The sequence below is a fragment of the Mustela erminea genome, chromosome 1 (genome assembly GCF_009829155.1).
Source record: "Mustela erminea isolate mMusErm1 chromosome 1, mMusErm1.Pri, whole genome shotgun sequence".
NCBI lineage: Eukaryota > Metazoa > Chordata > Mammalia > Carnivora > Mustelidae > Mustela > Mustela erminea.
The window spans coordinates 89,076,830-89,096,899 of record NC_045614.1 but is presented as its reverse complement, the minus strand read 5'-3'; the positions used below and the strand labels follow the sequence as shown (position 1 = coordinate 89,096,899).

Below are 20,070 nucleotides of genomic sequence, written 5' to 3'. Positions count from 1 at the left end.
TTTATTTATTTATTTATTTGAAAGAGAGAGATAGTGACAGAGAGCATGAGTAGGGAGGAGAGGGAGAAGCAGGTTCCCCACTGAGCAGGGAGCCCAATGTAGGACTTGATCCCAGGACCCTGGGATCATGACCTGAGCTGAAGGCGGACGCTTAACCGACTGAGCCACCCAGGTACCCTGTCAGTCACTACTCACTATCATTTTAACACTAAACATAATACAATATACTAGTATTTAGCAGATAGACACACCTCCACCGCAACCAATCCTCTTTCCATTTTATTTTGTGCCACAGCACTCAAATCATTATCTCTCATAGCACTACTCATTGTCTCTCTCTCTCCACAGCCTCCCCAGAATGATCTCTCCCCGAAAAGATGACTCAGTGTGCTTGCTGCTTTATCCCATGCCTAGCACAGCACCTGATATTGTTAGCAAGCTACCCATTCACCAGAGACTGAAGGATGGTGTTCACACTGTAGGTTACTTAAGGTAAAGACTGCTTCCTGTTGCTGACCGAATGATTCTGTTACACTAAGTACTTGGCTGATAAAAAGTGGATCCCTTTATTTTTTTTCCTGAAGAACCTGAAGTGACAGATCTTCAAATCAAAAAAGTGATCCCTGGGGCACCTGGGTGGCTCAGTGGGTTAAGCCTCTGCCTTCGGCTCAGGTCATGATCCCAGGGTCCTGGGATCAAGATGCGCATCAGGCTCTCTGCTCAGTGGGGAGCCTGCTTCCCTCTCTTTCTCTGCCTGCCTCTGTGCCTACTTGTGATCTCTGTCTGTCAAATAAATAAATAAAATCTTAAAAAAAAAAAAAAGTGATCCCTTCCCCACCAAGGGAAGAGGAAGATGTCACGGCTCTTCTGTCCTCAGGGGTGACATGGCCTGCTTGTTTATTAAGATATCACCCTTGCCTGAAGATGGTCTTTCTGCTATGGTAGAAGTAAAGCAAGTTTAACCAACTTGGAGTGAGGAGGTGGCAGGGACAGGGTGCGATGCTGCCGAAGGGTACCTCTGATGGGTCATCTCAAACTATGGTTTCACATATTAGGGGGCACTCATCCCTGGGCCATTTTCAGCAATTTCATGTCCATCACATAGGTCCAGATGTTCTTCACTGGAAGAGACTCCTCTCCCTGCAGTTCCTCTAGGTTTATCTTTTGCATCAGGGCTTATCCTATAGTGGCCAAAATGGCCTTTTGTTCAGTGCTGCAGATTCATGAAGGGCTTCAAATGTTGACTCTTGACAAGAGCTCCAAGCCAGATTACACCCTCTGTTGCACAGACACACTGACGGATCAGAAAGATGTTCCCCATACAGCTTTAAATGTCTTTCCCAATTCCGGAACTACAATACACTATATATTATAACTATAATACACTAGAAATTAAAATCTGTATTAATTCTGTAATTATCCTGGGAGCAATATAGTCACAGTGCATTGCATTTTTGCATATTAAATTTTTTGGTGTTAAATTTAAATTTAAAACACCCCCTTTTTTTTTTTTGCCTGGTTTTACACAGTTTTATATTTAATAGACCTCAGAAGAATGAAAGAGACCCATATTTCTCTCAGCCTCTCAGAGACCCTGACACCTCGCACCCTATGACTTTTCTGATAGAGCTATTTGAGTTCACACCCTACTTTCAGCCCAAATGTCGTTCTCTGGAGGACAATGACTATAGCTGCTTCATTTCTTGGACAGCTATCAACTAGATGCTTGTTGAATGAACCTGCTCTTTGCCATTGTTATGGGTAGTAGAGAGTTAAGTTAGGTTAAATTTATGGCTTTTTCTTTCAAGAAAGAGCACACATATATCTTTGTGTACCCACAAATTAGGAAAAGTCCATCAAATACAAAGATAACAAGAAAAACCAAACCATGCCAGTTAAAATTTTCTGAGGAAATGAAAAGATTTCCCCAAATTTATTTCTTAGCCAACTTCTGCTTTTCCTAGGAAGAAATTAGAAGTATATTAATGACAAGTTTTTGGCCTTTTATTCATTTAACCCGTGATATTAAAATATTGGTAGACTGTAATTAAGTGAGGATGACATTATGAACCCTGAATTAATACTGTCATTGGAAACACTGCCGTGTATTAATAGTTCGTCTGCATGTTACATTACCACCATCTGCTGTTCATGATGGTCAGTTTCAAAATAGTGACTTTCCTTTATACTGCCCCTATTCAATCTTTTGTAAATTTAAATATCACATATGCTTAGGACCACTAACTTCAACATGCACCACGGTGTCCAACATGGGTAGTATTTCCTAAGTTGGGCTCCTTGCTACTCTAGGGCTAGTAAGAGTGGCCTGGAAAAAAAGGGAGTTCAGTGGTTGAACAAGTTTTGGAAAAGCTCTTGAAGCGTCGTAATCTATGCCTGCAGATTTAAGTCTGTGATGAGTCCCTCAATGAAAAACAAAACAAAACAAAACTGGCTTCACCTTGTGGAACCAAGTGTTTTCTAAACTTGCTTAATCATGGATCTCTCCCTTTTTATACAGAACACCTATTAACATTTTCAAAGGTACCAGCATTTGGTGCTTCATAGCTATCAACGTTTCATTATATCAAATTGCCTACAAGTAAACTAGATAATTTTACATGATATTTGCTTATAAATAATGTGCCACCAGATTTACACATATTTTCTTACATCACCTCCAGGAATCACAGGATGACAAAGTAACATTGTTGTCACTATCACTTCACAGAAAGTTATTTCAGAAAGTGAAAAATCATCCTGCCACTAGACCTCAATAACAAGTTTCCAGTGGTGCCTCTCAAACTTCTCCAGCAAGATACCTCTAATAGCAAAGAAGGATGAACTCAGACCCCTGAGATGGGACTGCCAAATGCAGGACATATCTCTGAAATCTCATGCTTTGTTTGTTTTTAAAATTCATTCAACAAATAGTGCCATGTTTGTGAAATGACAAATGTTCTGGATTATTCACTGCAGCAGGGTTTTTAATAACAACAACCCAAGTGTATATCAGCAGGAAAGTGAATACACTAAAGTAGAGCCATATAGTGGAATAGACTATACAGCTGTTAAAACAAAGAATGGGAACATTCTCTAATATTAACATGGGAAAAGCTCCAAGATACTCTGGCATACGAAGAAAAGCATGAAATAGAGCTGTGTAAAATGTGAGTTTTTATCAGAAAGGGACAAAAATAAGAATTCCAAAGTTGCTTATATATGCATATGGCAACTCTGGAAAAATCCATAGGAAATTCTTAACAGTGGTTACTTTTTGGGGAAGAAGATGGAACTCAGAAAAAGGAGGACAGGGATGAGAAGAGACTTTGAACAGTATACTTTTTGATATTTTTTGAGCCATATGAATGTGTAACCTAGTTAAATTATATTAAACATTTAAAAATCATGTGAATTTTCACTCTGTGACATATTCACATATGACTTAAATTTTTTTTAAAATATCCATATATTTTTAGACTAGTTAAAGTATATCCATATTTAAATTCCTGCTTGGTGCATCATCTGGGAAATCATATATACGTGGTTTAGTGTGAAAGACATAGGTTTAGGCCATTTAAGACTTGCTTGAACATACAGCCTACATTCCATTTGAAGAACCAACAACAACACATTAAAAAATCTGGAACCTCTTCTAAAAAATGCTTGCTTAACAGTTTGGGACTTTCATTTATAAGCTGGAGTTAGAACTCTGATGCACAAAATCAGTATTAACTTACTTTTAGAAGTGACCATACAGAAAATGGCACAAAACTAAAATGGCAACCCCAAGTATGAAATGTCACAGATTTCTATTTTTTTCTATTATTTTCTATTTATTTCTATTCAGATTTTTTCCATTCTTCCATGCCAGAGTGTTCAAGGGCAAAGTAAACCCCAAGGGCAAATCTCTGCTTTACAGCCCAAAGTAAGTGGAATTTCAAACTCTCCCAAGTTTACTCAATGCATTTTTAAAAGCTTGGTGATGATTTAAAAAATAGGAATAGCACATCTAGCTTAAGCCAAAAATTTCCTATTATACTTCTTGAATTAAAAGAATTACAATTAGGCTTCTTTTGGTTATACTTTCATAGTACTTTGATTAAAATGCTTTCTATATATGTGAAAAATGTGCCATTTATTTATATTAAAGATATGGTCTAACAAATAAAATACAACACAAATATAACTCTAATGGAACAACCAAGTGCTGTATGACTAATGTCAATAAAACATACTATAGGTACCCGCATTTTATACCCGAAAATATTCTGAGGACAAGTTTCGTATCCTTGTTTACTTCCTAAAAGTGATTTAATAAACCAACAGTGCCCTAAATGTCTCCAAAATTCTTTTAAACTGAAATTTTATTTCTAGGTGTAAAAAAGGTCAGAATTAAAAAGATAAACAGTATGACTAGATGAACCAATACAGCCCAAGCAGCAGGGAGTCATCTGTTATTGCTTTCATTGGTTCTGATTCTGTTTCAGAAGGCTGTTCTCTCTGGAATCCTTCCAGAGAAACAAACAGGCAGTGGTGAGCGTGTGGACTTCAAACTCTACTGCAATCTCCAGATGATCTGCTGGATATTCATAAGTGGCAGAATGATTCTACCTTTAGGTCTTAGGTTTTATTGCGGTTGTAATAATGAGTAATGAATAATTGATCACTGGGTAATAAATTATTCAGGCAGGCACACAGTTTCCAAGGAATCCTGGAGTGAGTCTAGCTAATGGCATAACACAAGCCAGCGGCAGCTGCCGAGGGGACACCCCACAATTACCCCACGCTGCAGAGGCATGGGTATAGTTAGTGTTTCTCAGTGTGGGCTTTTCAACGAGGGGCCATATTAATGCCTTCTGAATTTTTATAAAGTAGAAATCCCCAGAGGGATACTCTAGTGTCTAAGTGTGGTTATGAAATACTGAGTGAGCCCTGACTTCTTCATCCAACAAAGAAGGATATTTGTTATCAGCTGAGTACAACCTTTGCTGCTGAAATTACTGTTGAACCAAAAAGCTGTAAAATCAAGAAGGTATGTCTAAACACATACACACACACACACACACTTGTGTGTGTAACCATATATTTTTCGTGTGTATGTCTATATATACATACAGAGTTTTTATGATTATGCCAGCAAAATAATGCCAATATAAGTTTTACCTTGAGAAAATTATCTGCTTTTCTGTTTTCAAAAACTTCTGAATGTAATTCACCCATATGAGCTCAAAACTCAACTTCTTTAAAGACAGTAAGGCTTGCTAAAAGTCACCTACAGATACATATCAAATCTCATCCATATCAAATATCCAAATGTTTTACTTCTCTAAGTATTGTTAAACAGCCTTGCAAATCACACCTGTCATTGATTCTTCTTACAGCTTTCCTTTGTAAAAACAATTCTAAAAATAATAAAACTTCTCATTAAAGCTCAATAATCATTGTACTGAAATATCTTTGAAAGAGAACATGAATTAAAAGCAGCTGATCAGGGGCACCTGGGTGGCTCAGAGGGTTAAGCCTCTGCCTTCGGCTCAGGTCATGATCCTAGGGTTCTGGGATCGAGCCCTGTGTCGGCCTCTGTGCTCAGAGGGTAGCCTGCTCCCCGCGCCCCCACCTCCCCCCCCCCCCGCCCCCCGCCGCCTCTGCCGGCCTCTGCCTAATTGTGATCTCTGTCTATCAAATAAATAAAATCTTTAAAAAAAAAAAAAAAGGCAGCTGATCAACAAATGGCAAATCTAATTTTGTAAAAAGTAGAGTGGCTGATCTTGCCCCCAAATCCACAGTATCTACATTTGTGCAAGGCCACTGAGATGGGAGAGAAGGGAGTGAGGCAACAGAGAGCTACTAGACCAAAAATCTTCCTCCAATTTTCCCTAATGGAAGGCAAAGAACCTAACTAGGTTTTTAAGGGTGTCTCCAAATTAAAACTAATAGAAAAGTGGAAATGTCAATCAAGCTTTAATGAAAATGCTGTGTGTCCACCATTTATGGGAGAAGTTGAGGAAGCTGACACCCAAAAACATTCTTTTTTTCTAAAATTTTTTATTTAAATTCTATTTAAGTATTATTAGGTAATTATTAGGTAATACATATTGCTCAAGTTTCAGGGGTAGAATTTAGTGATTCATCAGGTGCATATAACACCAGACACATTCTAATCAAAGCTTCAATATTATAAATTTTCTACTCTTAGAAATTTGGAAACCTAGAACACATGACAAGAGGATCAACATACAATTTAAATTTCCTTCCTCGCTTGCTCAATAAAGGTCATGAAAATCAAAGCCTATAATTTTTCTCTGAACAAAAAATAGAAGATTGACTGGTCTGAACCCAAAGATTAGAAAGCAACATTCAGCTTAAACTATCAAATTTCATGATGATTATGACTAGCAACTGCAAAATCAACCAGTTTAATCATCTGAGAGGCTTTCATATATCATAGTCCAGGTTTTATATTTTAAACACATTTATTAAGGTAAAATTGATATATCATATACTACACATATTAATATATATAATTTGATAAATTCTGACATATGGATATGACCATGAAACCATCTCCACAATCATGATAATAAGCATGCCATCATCTTCCAAAGTTTCCTCATACTCAGAGTTTGCTTTTTCAATAACTAAAACTTCAGGTGGGTTTTCACATAATTACTAAATAAAAGCACTGCTGTACCAAGTTTGTCCTACTGAGGTAGGACCAGGGTGTGTCAAAGTTTTCATAACTGTTCATTCATACTTATAAGTATCAGGTAATAGAGGCCATGAAAGCAGCTGAGAAATAAAAAGGGATTATGTTCTTATTAATGTATGGAATAGAAATTCAATTTCATGGTATTTTAAAGCAATGAATGTCATATAACATTAACAGCTTATTTTTTTTAATTTTTTATTTTTTATAAACATATATTTTTATCCCCGGGGGTACAGGTCTGTGAATCGCCAGGTTTACACACTTCACAGCACTCACCATAGCACATACCCTCCCCAATGTCCATAACCCCACCCCCTTCTCCCAACCCCCCTCAGTAACCCCCAGCAACCCTCAGTAACTGCTTATTTTTAATATTACATGAAATTATTTATACAATATATAATTAGTGTAGCATACAAACTAACTTTTGGAACTTTGTGGTATCAACTGTGTCTATTTCCCATATAAATATAAACTTACAAATCACTAGTTCCAAATCATTACAAATCATTAGTTCCAAAAACTAAGCTTAGAAATAACTGGTCAAGAAACTAATAGTAACATAAGGGTTGTGTTTCTCCCCTGTTGACTTTTAAGTCATGTACATCACTCTAAATTCACTACTTAGAAAGGGATGTCATGGCAACTCAACTTTTTTCCCCAGGAAAATTGGCTCAAGAGTAATAAAGAGACCCCAAAACTAATTTTAACCTGAGAGCTTTCCACTTTCTCATTTCTTTGACGTTTACATTATAGATGTATCTCATTCCAAGTTCTTTAAAGGTGGATGATAATCACAATGCGGATTTTCAGTTCAAAATAATTATAAGGGGAGTGCTAACCAAAATTGCCCACAAGTCAATGCATGTGTCAAAAAAGGAACCAGATCAGTTCAGAAAGGGAAAAACTGAGAAAAGAAGAAGCCTCCCTCAGCTGATCCTGTTTCAGTAAGTGACAGATACAGAGGAATCACCTACTGTGTGTCAGGCAGAGAGCTGGGCAGCTTGACTCACCAAAAGCTATCGGAGAAAAGTCTCATAAGAGGCTGCTTGAAAAGAACCAAAACCCAAGAAGGGCTAGTTACAGATTACATTTAAGGTTATCATGCTTGCTTTGGGTAAATGAATTAAAGTTAGAGATTAAATATTGAAAAATATTCTGAGAGCAACCATTAAAAACCCTGGATTTGGTTACCGAGGTTCCTCTGGAATCCATTAAAAATCAGCTCATCTCCCTGAAAAAAAGTCCTTTTTGATTGGGCGGTGGGGGTGGGGGGAGTTGAACTATACTGTTCATATAAAGTTTTGTTCTTACATATTATTCACTCATCCTTAAAATATTTTACTTATTGGGGATGCCTGGGTGGCTCAGTCAGTTAAGCATCTGCCTTCAGTTCAGGTCATGATCCCAGGATCCTGGGATCAAGTCCCTCATCAGGCTCCTTGCCCAGCAGGGAGCCTGCTTCTCCCTTTGCCTGCTGTTCCCTCTGCCTGTATGCTCCCTCCCTCTCTCTCTCTCTCTGATAAATAAATAAAATCTTTTTTTAAATTTCACTTATTGAATAAATGAGACAAAATAACATTTAAAAAATAGGCTTACACAAATCTTATATATTTTAAAAATTTGTGGTAGTCAACAATGACAGTGTAAAGAGACCAGCATATCCAGTTACATTTTTAAATTATTATTTATCAAAATAATTTAGATATGCCCCCCATCTCATCCATTTAAATGAATAATATTCCTTATTTCCAAGGGCATTATTCAGTATTGGCAAAACCATTAGCTTCCCTGCTCACAAATCCAATAAAACAATACATCAGAAGAACAGAGTGGAATAAGCAAAGAATTTAAACAGTCTAAAAAATCTAATAAATATACCATACTCGCTTACACTCTTTTCCTGTCAATAATTATTCTGTGGGGTACCTGGGTGGCTCAGTGGGTTAAGCCTCTGCCTTCAGCTGGGGTCATGGTCCCAGGGTCCTGGGATTGAGTCCCGCATCAGGCTCTCTGCTCCTCAGAAAGCCTGTTTCCCCCCAACCCCCACACCTGCCTCTCTTCCTACTTGTGATCTCTCTCTGTGTGTCAAATAAATAAATAAAATCTTTAAAAAAATCTATCTGTGGTATTTTCAATAATTCACTTCTATTTTCTTTCAAATAATAGCAATGCAAGAAAAAAGCATTTTTAAAAAGGCTTTTTGTGAGCTGTTTTTCTTCTTTCTAAATGCTTCTTGGTGATTCAGTCTTCAAAGCAGGCTTTTGCCCAAGTCAAAATGAAACAGGGGTTTCCTACATCCTACTCATCCTAAAATATTTTATTTATTAGTCATGTCTCATTGGTAAATATTAAAAACCAGAAAAGAAGCACATGGCTTCTTCTATGCTAATACATGCAACAAAGCAGCCTCAGGAAAATGTAAATCATTTACCCCAAAATGTCGACTTCATTACCATGACTGAGGTAAGTCAAAGTAACTGTGCACCCTTGCGTTTTATTCTCTCTTTTTCCTTTCTATCTCCCGAACCGTAAATGTTGTAAGATGGCCAGAAGCTCAGGGGCTTGACTTTATTACAGATAGAGAACCGGTGGTGAAGCCCAAAGTGAAGTCCTAGTTCAAATTAACCCTTCCCACATTTACCTAACAAGAACTGATGCACATGATCCTCCAGAACATGAGCTGTTTTAAAAGAAATTTTAATATGCTCTCATAATCTCTCTCAAAAGAGCAAAGATTTTAAGGGAGAAAGAATTGATCACTACAATGAAAACGGTTTTCTGGCAGGGCAAAACGGAAATAAGTCCTTAGCTTCCTCCCAATTGTTTTCATAACTCCACCACACAGCCACTGAATCCTATTAAACTAACTCAGCCTACTCAATAACTGGTCCTCCCATCACAGATACCCACTGGAGAGAACACCTGGTCATAATATAGAAATAACAGATTTAATAAGAGTACATAAAATAAGCTCAAAGTTGGACTCATTAAATCCATTAATGTTTTGTTTAGAATGAGTCAAAAGTGAAAGGAAGGATATGTTAAAATGATTAGATCAGACAGAAAATCCGTAAGTAGGTGTCAGTAGGTGCAATATATAAACACTAGCTTTAAAGAATGCTTCCAGCTATTACATAGCAGAAAATTACTCTCACATTCTGAGGCACGGGAAGCTTGTTTCAAATATTACAAAAATCTACACATTCAGGTAAGAACTACTTCTCATTTTTAATTATTTTTTTACACTGTCAGGCTTCTATAATCAATTTATTAATTTGCTAAGAGGAAAAATGTCCTTTTTTATAAACAGTGAAAACTTATACACATAAAGGAAGGCTTTTACTCTGGAAAACAGAATTGAGGTGCCTCAAAAAGTTGAAAATAGCTACCCTACGACCCAGCAGTTGCACTACTGGGTATTTACCCCAAAGATACAAATGTAGTGACCTGAAGGGGCACGTGCACCCCAGTGTTTACAGCAGGAACATCCACAATAGCCAAACTATGGAAAGAGCCTACATGTCTATAAACAGATGAATGGACAAAGATGTAGTATATACACATGTATGTATATATACAATGAAATACTATGCATCTATCAAAAAAAAAGCCCCTGAAATCTTGCCATTTGCAACAAGGTGGCTGGAACTAGAGGGTATAATGTGAAGCGAAATAAGTCAATCAGGGAGAGACAATTATCATATGATCTCACTGATACGAGGACTTTGAGAAACTAGACAGAGGATCATAAGGGAAGGGAGGGAAAAATGGAAGAAGATGAAACCAGAGAGGGAGAAAAAACCGTAAGAGACTCTTAATCTCACGAAACGAACTGAGGGTTGCTGAGGATTGGAGGGTAGGGATAGGGGCTAGGTGATGGACATTGGGGAGGGTATGTGCTTTGGTGGGTGCTGTGAATTGTGTAAGACTGATGAATCACAGACCTGTACCCCTGGGGCAAATACTACATTATATGTTAATTTTTTTAAAAAAAGGAAGGAAGGAAGTCTTTTCAAGTTCATTCCACACAATATGAAAACTGATTTCTCTACTCCTATGTCAAAAATAAATTTGAAAATGGATGAAGTCCTTTTTTTCTAATTACAACTGAGCATATCAGCAAATGTGGCCATAATTCATAACTGGCCTAAATATGCCTCAGTGGAATGGCACAGAATGCCCACCATTTCTCAGTGATTGAAGCTTGGTTCTTCATTAGTTTTCCAGGGTTATACCACTGTCAGAAAGGATATGCTGGAAAAATCGTTATATTAAATCTCTGAGCATGCTGAAAGGTACAATACTTTTTTTACTTCTACTTCAAAAAGGTTACCAGAATCATATCCAACAAGAGGGAACTAACTGATATCAATGCCATACAATGGACTATTATGTGAGGATTTAAAAATGACACTTTTAAGAGTACTTAGTAACCTGGGAAAATATCTATATTTTAGTGCTTAAAAAGAAAAAAGATGGAAAATTATGCATACACCGAATGGAACTATCCTCCCACCCTTTTGTCTAGTTCAGTGATCCTCAAAGTATAGTCTGCAGGCCAGAGCTGGTAGAGATGCAAATTCTCAGGCCCACCTAGACTTGCTAAATCAGAAACTGCAGAATGGAGCCCCGCAATCTGCATTTTAACAGCCCTCCAGGAAATTCTGATGCCTAATAAAGTGAGAAAACCATGGGCTCCTTCTTAATCATCCTTCAGGTCTCGGTGGAAACGACACATTCTCAGGAAGCTGTACCTCGTCCAGCACCATGCTGCCAGCTTCCATGGGTCTATCACACTTCGCAGCAACCAAGACTTTCCTTTTACAATGGATATGGCAGCTTATAATCACTTTTACTCTTATGATTATACAATTAGTGTTCTTCTTTTCCACTAGACCAAACATTCTGAAGTCTAGCTGCACATTCAAATCACCTGGAGGCTCTCAAAAATTCAGATGCCTATGGTGTGGTCCAACTAAGACAACGTACTGGGGTATGACTTGAATGTGTATTTTTAAAATACTACGATTCCATTCTCTGGCCAAGGTTGAGAACCACCTGACTCCTTGAAGAGTAGGTGATCAGCAAATACTGATCAATGGTCGTTGAATGAACATGTGGAGGATTTTTTGTTTTTATTTTTATTTACTCTGGGGGTGTTTTTTTTTTTAATCTTAACACATGGCACAAAATATCAAATGTACACAAAGTGAAAAGTAAGTCTCCTTCAGTCTCATCTCTGAGGGAGCCATAGTGACCAATGCCATATGTTTCCTTAGAAGGAGTGAATAAATATTTGTCAACACAGAGAGAGACCAGAAGTTGGGTAGCAGGATTATAGATTATTTTCCCACTTTATGAACCCTTGCACTTTTATAAAATGTATGCATATGACTTTCATTATAGGAAAGGAGGTACTGTAAAGATAACTGAATGTATGTGCATCCCAGAGCTATTCCAGAGATACACCTTGGGTCTGACAGTTCTGAGAAAAATGGTCATTTTGGAACAATGTTCCCTGTCATGAGGAAGAGATCCTCTATTTGGCTTAAGCAAATAGTCTAATTATTCCCCTTACATCATTTTGGTTACATTTTCACCTCTGATAAGATACTCAGCTTCTCCAGAACTCGCATCAGAAAATGGTGGAAGGGCACATGAAAAGAGATACTACTCATTCTAGGCCCTGAATTAAAAAATGGCATCATGGGCACCTGGGTGGCTCAGTAGGTTAAGTGCCTGCTTTCAGCTCAAGTCATAATCCCAGTATTTTGGGATCGAGCCCCGAATCAGGCTTCCTGCTCAGCAGCGAAGACTGCTTCTCCCTCTCCCTCTGCCTACTGCTCCCGCAGCTTGTGCTCTCTCTGTCTGTCAAATAAATAAAATCTTTAAAAAAAAAAAAAATGGCATCATGATTTACAGATTTGTCTTGTCTGAATTTAGTTAACATGAGCCCCTACCAACACTGACCATCTCTAGGTATATTAAGATGAAAAATTGAAGACTGGATCCTAGTGCGGTGCTTTAATGATCATTCTGTCCTTCAAAGATCCTGACCCCCCTAGCCCCAGCCCCACTGACGACTGTATCTCAATAGAACATTCTGGAACTGGGCCACAAGTCTAAGATGCTCTCAGGAGAGACTGGACTTAACAGAGCTATCTGACAATAATGGACCCAGACTAGTGTTTTATTTATTTATTTTTTATTTATTTATTTTTATTATTGTTGTTACCCCTTTATGACTTTTCACCTCCCACACTCTTAGAGTCTAAGGACCTCTCCCCTCTGCTGTCAGTGTGACTAATTCTACCAGCAATTCTTAGCCTTGTCTCCTCCATTCTGTTTCTGTGTCTGGGTGGGAAATATGTCTGTTAGGACTTCTAAAAATCTGCTCTGCTACAGGCCCAAAAGCTCTCCCAGGAGGCAAGGGCCCGGGTTTGAGGACATTTCTCTAAAGACTTGGTAAATCTTCCAATTTAACTACAGTCCTTGTCTGCTGTAGACATTTGATACTGAGAAGAAATGCTTTGTGGAGAGAGAAAGTATTTCCACGATAACCATGTTGATATACTTAGGCAAAGGCCAATGTGTCCATACACAATTAAAGGAGGAAATATTTGGATATTTACATGGACAGGACCAAGGGGGAAAAAATGAAAGCTCCTGATAATGCACAGAAACTAGTAAAATAAAGACCATAGGTAGCTAGGAAGGGATCTGGACAGTGGCCAACATCTCTGAGAGCAACCCGCCACACAGATGTTTAAACATACTGTTTGCTAGTTGTTTTATGTATGTTAATTGCATCTTTCTTCTACACTGGAAACTCCGGAGGCCAAGCCTTTGCTTGCTATTGCTTCAGTCTCCTCACTGGTTCTTAGTACAAAGCAAAGCTTTAATACATAAATATTTAGGAGTTGACAAAAAGACTAGCACAAAACCAACTCTAAATAATAATGTCACTGTATTTTAAGTTGATGAAATTTAAAACACAATTATAACCAGAATTCTATGCTGATAAGATCAATGTTGAAATTCATTGCAACATGGCTATGATTAATCATGTATAAGTAATCATGTAAAAGTTTCATCATGTATCTTAGGCCTACTTCCTTAAGCCTACTTAAGCCTACTTCCTTAACATCTCTTTTCTATTAAGTTACAAGCACTATGCTAAGGGCCAAAGAACTTTTTAGCTCATCCAAATCTGTGGGTTTGTTTAAGAAAAAAGTCTGACAGCTTAACAAAAATATAAATTTATGAAGAAGAATTAGAACAGTATTTACAAATATGAGTTAACATTATCATATCCTCACATTCATTAGACCAGAATTTCTATAATTATGAAAGAAAATATTTTCAAATATTGTTTTATAAATTTCATAATGCAGAATAAAAGAAAAGCCTTTATGCCATTCAAGATTCATTTTAAGTTCAATTTTATTCTACTGTGATAATTAAAAAAGGAATGACAGATCTTTATGCCAAAAAGAATTTTCTCTCAAACACACATTAATCAAAGGTCATGTCTGTAGCTTTTTTTCTAATTCCATAGCTAATGCAAAAAGTCAATAAAAATATAAAAGAATGTGGTATTTGCATTGTAATTAAAATACACAAATTCACAGTATATGAAAAATGTCAATGGTGGAGTGATGCCCCCAAGTGGCATAATGATAAATTGCAATGCTCTGATGGAAAAGAACAGCCATTCCTTCTTGTCAAAATCTTTCATTAAATCTAAAAGTGCCTATTACATAAACCTAGATTTCACACGGGCTATTAATAAGTGTCTGCGGGCCATCTCAGACTCACGATTTCACTCTTTAACCAGGGATACCAAGAGATATATGAAGTTATGATATACTTTCCTTATAATCTTAAAATATTAGGGGAATGTCTGCAAAACAATAGAGTCAGATCTTCTCTGATCTATTAAGGGAACAGCATTCAAAAAATTATAGATATATTTTTAGAAAGTATTATTTTCTGGATTCCGGGGTGGCTCAGTCAGTTAAGTGTCTGCCTTCAGCTCATGTCATGATCCCAGGATTCTGGGATCGAGTCCTTCATCAGGCTGCCTGCTTAGTAGGGAGTCTGCTTCTCCCTCTCCACCTGCCACTCCCCCTGCTTTGTGCTTTTTCTGACAAATAAATAAATAAAATCTTAAAAAATAAAAATAAAGTATTATTTTCTACCCATCTCTGACATTAACCAATTCCTTATGTTTATGGCCTAGCGTGTAAAGCACAATTTAAAATCTTAACTAATCAAATTGCTCGGTGAATGGGTGGTACTAATTAATGTGCTTTGCTTACAAACTGAAGATTCAACTGTCAACATTCCGGGGAAAGAACCTAAAAAAGTAAGAGTTTAGTTTCCTGCCTCTGTACATGTTTTAAACATAATCATTGATGAGGTGCTATCTTAATGTAGCTAAAGGTTCAACATTCTGAGGATCAATTGCTTTTGGAAAACCATAGAGATAAAAAAGAAGAGATGCCAACAGAATTGCTACAATCTCAAGAAAGATCCTTGAATAAGGTTTTAAAATCACGTGCTAAGATCAGGTTGTTTTGAGAGATTTATCTCTTAAAAGTAAAATGCAGGGTGACTGGGTGGCTCAGTGGGTTAAAACTTCTGCCTTCAGCTCAGGTCATGATCTCAGTGTCCTGGGATCAAGCCCCGAATTGAGTCCCACATCGAGCCCTGCATCAGGCTCTCTGCTCAGTGGGAGGCCTGCTTCCTCCTCTCTCTCTCTCTCTGCCTGCCTCTCTGCCTACTTGTGATCTCTATCTGTCAAATAAATAAATAAAATCTTTAAAGAAAAAAAAGTAAAACTGCCACTTAATAGAGTGTGCCAATTTCACTTATTGGGTGATGACTAAAGTTTTATTAGGCTTCCTTTAATTATTCCTTTAAGTTCAATTATTTACAAATAAGATGAATCTCAACTGCTATGAATGATATCCATAAGGTAATATGATAATATTCTCTATTTTATTCACCTATTTACAGATAAATTAATAAGGTCTTCCCTGGTGGTCTAGTGGTTAGGATTTGGCACTCTCTTACAAATAAATGTATATCTATTTATAAATATATCTTATATTTATATATTGCATATTCTTTATAATATCTATCTTGATATTTTATACACATAGATAGATATCTTATTTAACCCTATTACAATCCTATGAAGTATTATATCCATCTTACAGATAAGAAACTGAAGCTCAGATTAGAAAACTGCATAAACTTAATCTTCTGGTTAAGAGTAAGATTGGCGGGGCACCTGGGTGGCTCAGTGGTTTAAAGCCTCTGCTTTCAGCTCAGGTCATGATCCTGGGGTCTTGGGATCGAGTCCCGCATTGGGCTCTCTGCTTCGGCAGGGAGCCTGCTTCCTCCTCTCTCTCTCTCTGCCTGCATCTCTCCTACTTGTGATCTCTGTCAAATAAATAAAATCTTAAAAAAAAAAAAAAAAAGTAAGATTGGCTGGGGCACCTGCGTGGCTCAGTGGGTTAAAGCCTCTGCCTTCAGCTGAGGTCATGATCTCAGGGTCCTGGGATCAAGGCCCGAGTCGGGCCCTCTGCTCCACAGGGAGCCTTCTTTCTCCTCTCTCTCTCTCTCTCTGCCTGCCTCTCTGCCTACTGGTGATCTCTACCTGTCAAATAAATAAATAAAATCTTTAAAAAAAAAAAAAAAGAATAAGATTGGCTTTATATCTTGACCTGTTCACCTCCAAAGCATGTGGTCTTCACTGTAACAAGTTACAGCCTTCCTTCTACCATTCTAGAATTTTGTGAGCAGCCATAGCCATGATTCTTCATGATTTTAGCAGAGAGTTCTAAAATCAATTGATCTAAAATCAAATGTCTGCAAATACAGGCAGGTAGTAGAAAGGTGTGATATAGCTGTGTGAAGACACAGTGAAGAGTGGCAGCACATGGCTAATTAAAGAGCACAGGGTCTAACTAAGGTGGGGGAGTGGTTGCTACCCATCTCCAGCCCATATGTTAGCAAATATGACCAAATCTTTTGGTTTGGTTTTCTCCCCCAAGAGAAATGAAAAGCTCTATTTTTATGAGACTGCCCATCTTTAAATAGTGGCAATTAACTTAGACTAAAAAAGAAACAATATTCAACAGGCTAAACAAAATACATCTGAAGGCTGAATGTAGCCTATATGTAATATGTTATAGAGATTCTGATGAGAATGATTCTACACTTGACTTTCTGATATCAAATAACTTGTCAGTTATCCTCACTGTTGGATTCATTCCACACATCTAGCCTTCATCTGCCATATTCAGCTTAATTTAGGTGTTTTCAGACTAGTAGTGCAAGTGCAGGAAGTTATTGACAAATCACTTCCCAACCAACCAGCACCTTCCTCTCTCATTTCTCTCCCTCTGCTCCCCAACACCTACACACTTTACTCACCCATCATCTCAAGTCTGAAGCTTTCAAGTTTGTTCTTCATGTATACTATTTTACATCCCTTTGTTCAACTTTTTAGCCCTCCTGTGAATTTTCTTAAATTCTTCACTGAAGAAACCAAAATTGATATAGTCTTTATGTTCAGGGATAGAAGCAGAAAAATGTTCACCGTTAGCCCAGAAGGCTGATCTATAGCCTGCATAGTTCCGATAAGGATCAAATACATACTGGTTGCTACATTCTTATAAAGGGTCTCATGACTGCCTGTTTATCTCACTGATGATTAATATCAAGCTGAATGATAAGCACCAGAGAAATCTTGCAAAAGTAGTTTAACAAGTAGAAATTTGAAGAAAACATGTATGATCTAATACTCCCTGCACATCCCCTCCCCCTTGAACACTAACCATATAACCAGCGGCTTCATACAGTAAAACTGAAGCTCTTTCTGCCCGTGGGTCCTATCCCTGTGTTAAAATAAAAGCACCTTTTTGCACTGAAAATGTCTCGAGAATTTTTTCTTGACTGTTTGCTCATCATTGTAGTCCCACATCATTTACAATGTGATTTTTACTAGTTCTGGGTCAGATTTAGGTCTCACTCTCAATGTTTCCATAAAGGTACTCTAGTAATTTTCAGAAATTTATCATCCTGTTCTACATGGCTGGAATCATACCTATAGGATTTAGGGAAAAGAATTCTTTTTGATAGGAGCCATGAAGCATGCTCTAAGGACACCAGAGAAGTGCTAGCGCTGTCACCATTCTTCATGTAGTAATTTATTGAAAACTACAAATTCTAGATAATTACTTCTTAAAATTCTAGACAAAGAGACCCTTTAAAAAGTTTATTTTGAAAATAAGATAGTAGCATCAACATTTACCTTTATCATTCCTATGTAATATTAAGAAGTAGAAAATGTTTATCACACTGATTTTAAGTCTAATGGGCAAAAGCTCAAAGAATTTAGAGTAATCTCAAAACTTCTGAAAAAAAAAAAAAAAAAAAGAATAGATTATGGGATGGAAGTCTGTTCCTCTGGAGTTAAGGGCTGATGTCCTGGATCTTCCTTCTGCTTTCTCTTTTTCCTGTGTTTCTGATATACAAGTTTCTCATCTGAACTTCAGTTCTAACTTTTCACTGTAGCAAATTCAAACAACTTCAAGCTAGAAAGGAAGATTCATCATTACCTGTAACAGACATACCATCCAACAGCACTGTGAGTTTTTCTCTACCATGAAAGTTTAAGAGTCTGAACAAAATCAAAGAAAAGGAAGTAGCAAGAGGGTCCTTAATATTATTAAGCTAATTTTAGATGAAGCCCGTGTTTGGTTTAAATGTCTAATTTGAGAGCTGTATGACTACAGATTTAGAAAAATTCCTTCATAAACCCTAATGCCATATTTCCCTTAGCACACCCTATTTCACCTCAAGGGTGAATTACCATTTATTTGCATTTCATAACATTTCTAAAATTGCCATCATTATAAACAATTCTTACTTTCTCATTCAAGAAGTTCCAATCAAGTTAAGTGGAAGCAATGTTGTAATTGAGACTCTGGTATGCATAAAAATGATATTTTCACTTCATCTACCCCATTTCCCTATTCTAGGTCATTTAGGTAATTCACTCACCTGCTGAAATGCCTGTAAAAATCTTAGCTTAAGACACCATTCAAGAAGCTTTTCTAAATTCTTAGAATCTTAAATGCAAAGAGCAAATGGTACTCCATGCTCTTAATCAGCTAAGAGCTATGCATACAGGGCATCCAACTCAAAATTTGTATGAAGTATTTTTACTTACAATTCCTCTCCTTGTTTTGCTTTCTTGTCTGAAACCAGATAGACAGTTCCAAAACTTCCACTACCAAGTTTTTGTTCAAGGACATATCTTCTTGCAATCAAGGTCTTCGGATAAGTAGAAATGGCTATTGATCCATTCACACACTTAGCAGCCTCTTGGAATTTCAGCATTGCTCCAAACAAGAGAGAACTGGATTATTTGTTTATAGAAATTTAACATTCAAGTCTCCTAGAAGATGGCCAGATTCATCCAAGTAGTGATGGTCAATCCCTTAAAAGTGAAAAGACCAGAGATCAGGTACAAAGAATGCTGAAGTATTCCTAACAATAAGTGTAAGTTTTTGACATTAATACCTGCACCTTGAATAGTGGATTCAATTACATCACATTTAATGACTTGAGAGGAAAATGTTAAAAGGTAGTGATACTAGCAGATTCTAGTAGAAGACAGCCAAATATGGCAAAAGTGAGTTAGAATTAAACAATCTGTTTAAGATTTATATTCCCCACCTACTGCTTTAAAAAAAATCCAAATATAAGAACATTATAATTTCCTTAAATTATACATTTGCATCACTCTTTTTGTAATTCTTCCCACCTTATGTGTGTTTTGATTAACAAATAGTGAGTTAGGATTAAACTAGAAGTCAGCATAGAATTTTTTTTCCTGTAGACATTAAACCATGGTATTTGCATTTATTAGAATAGATGTGAAGAAGAATAAAGACTTCAGAATAAGTTTTTTTCCCATCCTAAACAAATTCTGGTCCAGTTTCTGAAGTTATAATATACACTGTGTATAAAGTAATCTCTCTGGATTGGAAACAAGAAGTATCATAAATGCAGTTCAAACCATAAATGTATTTTAATGATAGCTAAATATAAATGTGTTATAGTTCCGTAAGGAACTATAAATGAACAGCAGGATTATGAAAAGTAGAGCTGTTTTATATGATTGTATGCCTAGTAAAATCACTTTTACTTCATCAAAATGTAAAATGTTTTGTTAGTTATCATGAAAAGCGGATTTTGTTTAAAAATCTAAAAAAAACATGATTTTAAATTGAAGACTGTCTATGCCTTGGAGTCAAGTTTTCATTCCAAAGCTATAA

General features: G+C 36.9%; 2 protein-coding genes across 5 annotated transcripts in view; both read right to left on the bottom strand.

The window, feature by feature from the left end:
- The window catches only part of NEK11 (NIMA related kinase 11), a 258,711-nt gene extending 239,568 nt beyond the window's left edge, over positions 1-19,143 (bottom strand). For all 4 annotated transcript variants that reach the window (XM_032333018.1, XM_032332991.1, XM_032333000.1 and 1 more), the window contains exon 1: positions 18,960-19,143. In XM_032333018.1, the coding sequence (XP_032188909.1) occupies positions 18,960-19,129 (170 nt within the window). In that variant the 5' untranslated portion in view covers positions 19,130-19,143. The remainder of the gene's footprint in view (positions 1-18,959) is intronic.
- Positions 19,144-19,178: 35 nt separating this feature from the next.
- Positions 19,179-20,070, bottom strand: part of ATP2C1 (ATPase secretory pathway Ca2+ transporting 1) — a 184,605-nt gene continuing 183,713 nt past the window's right edge. Inside the window, exon 28 of the mRNA XM_032332924.1 lies at positions 19,179-19,229. Within this exon, the coding sequence (XP_032188815.1) occupies positions 19,188-19,229 (42 nt within the window). The 3' untranslated portion in view covers positions 19,179-19,187. The remainder of the gene's footprint in view (positions 19,230-20,070) is intronic.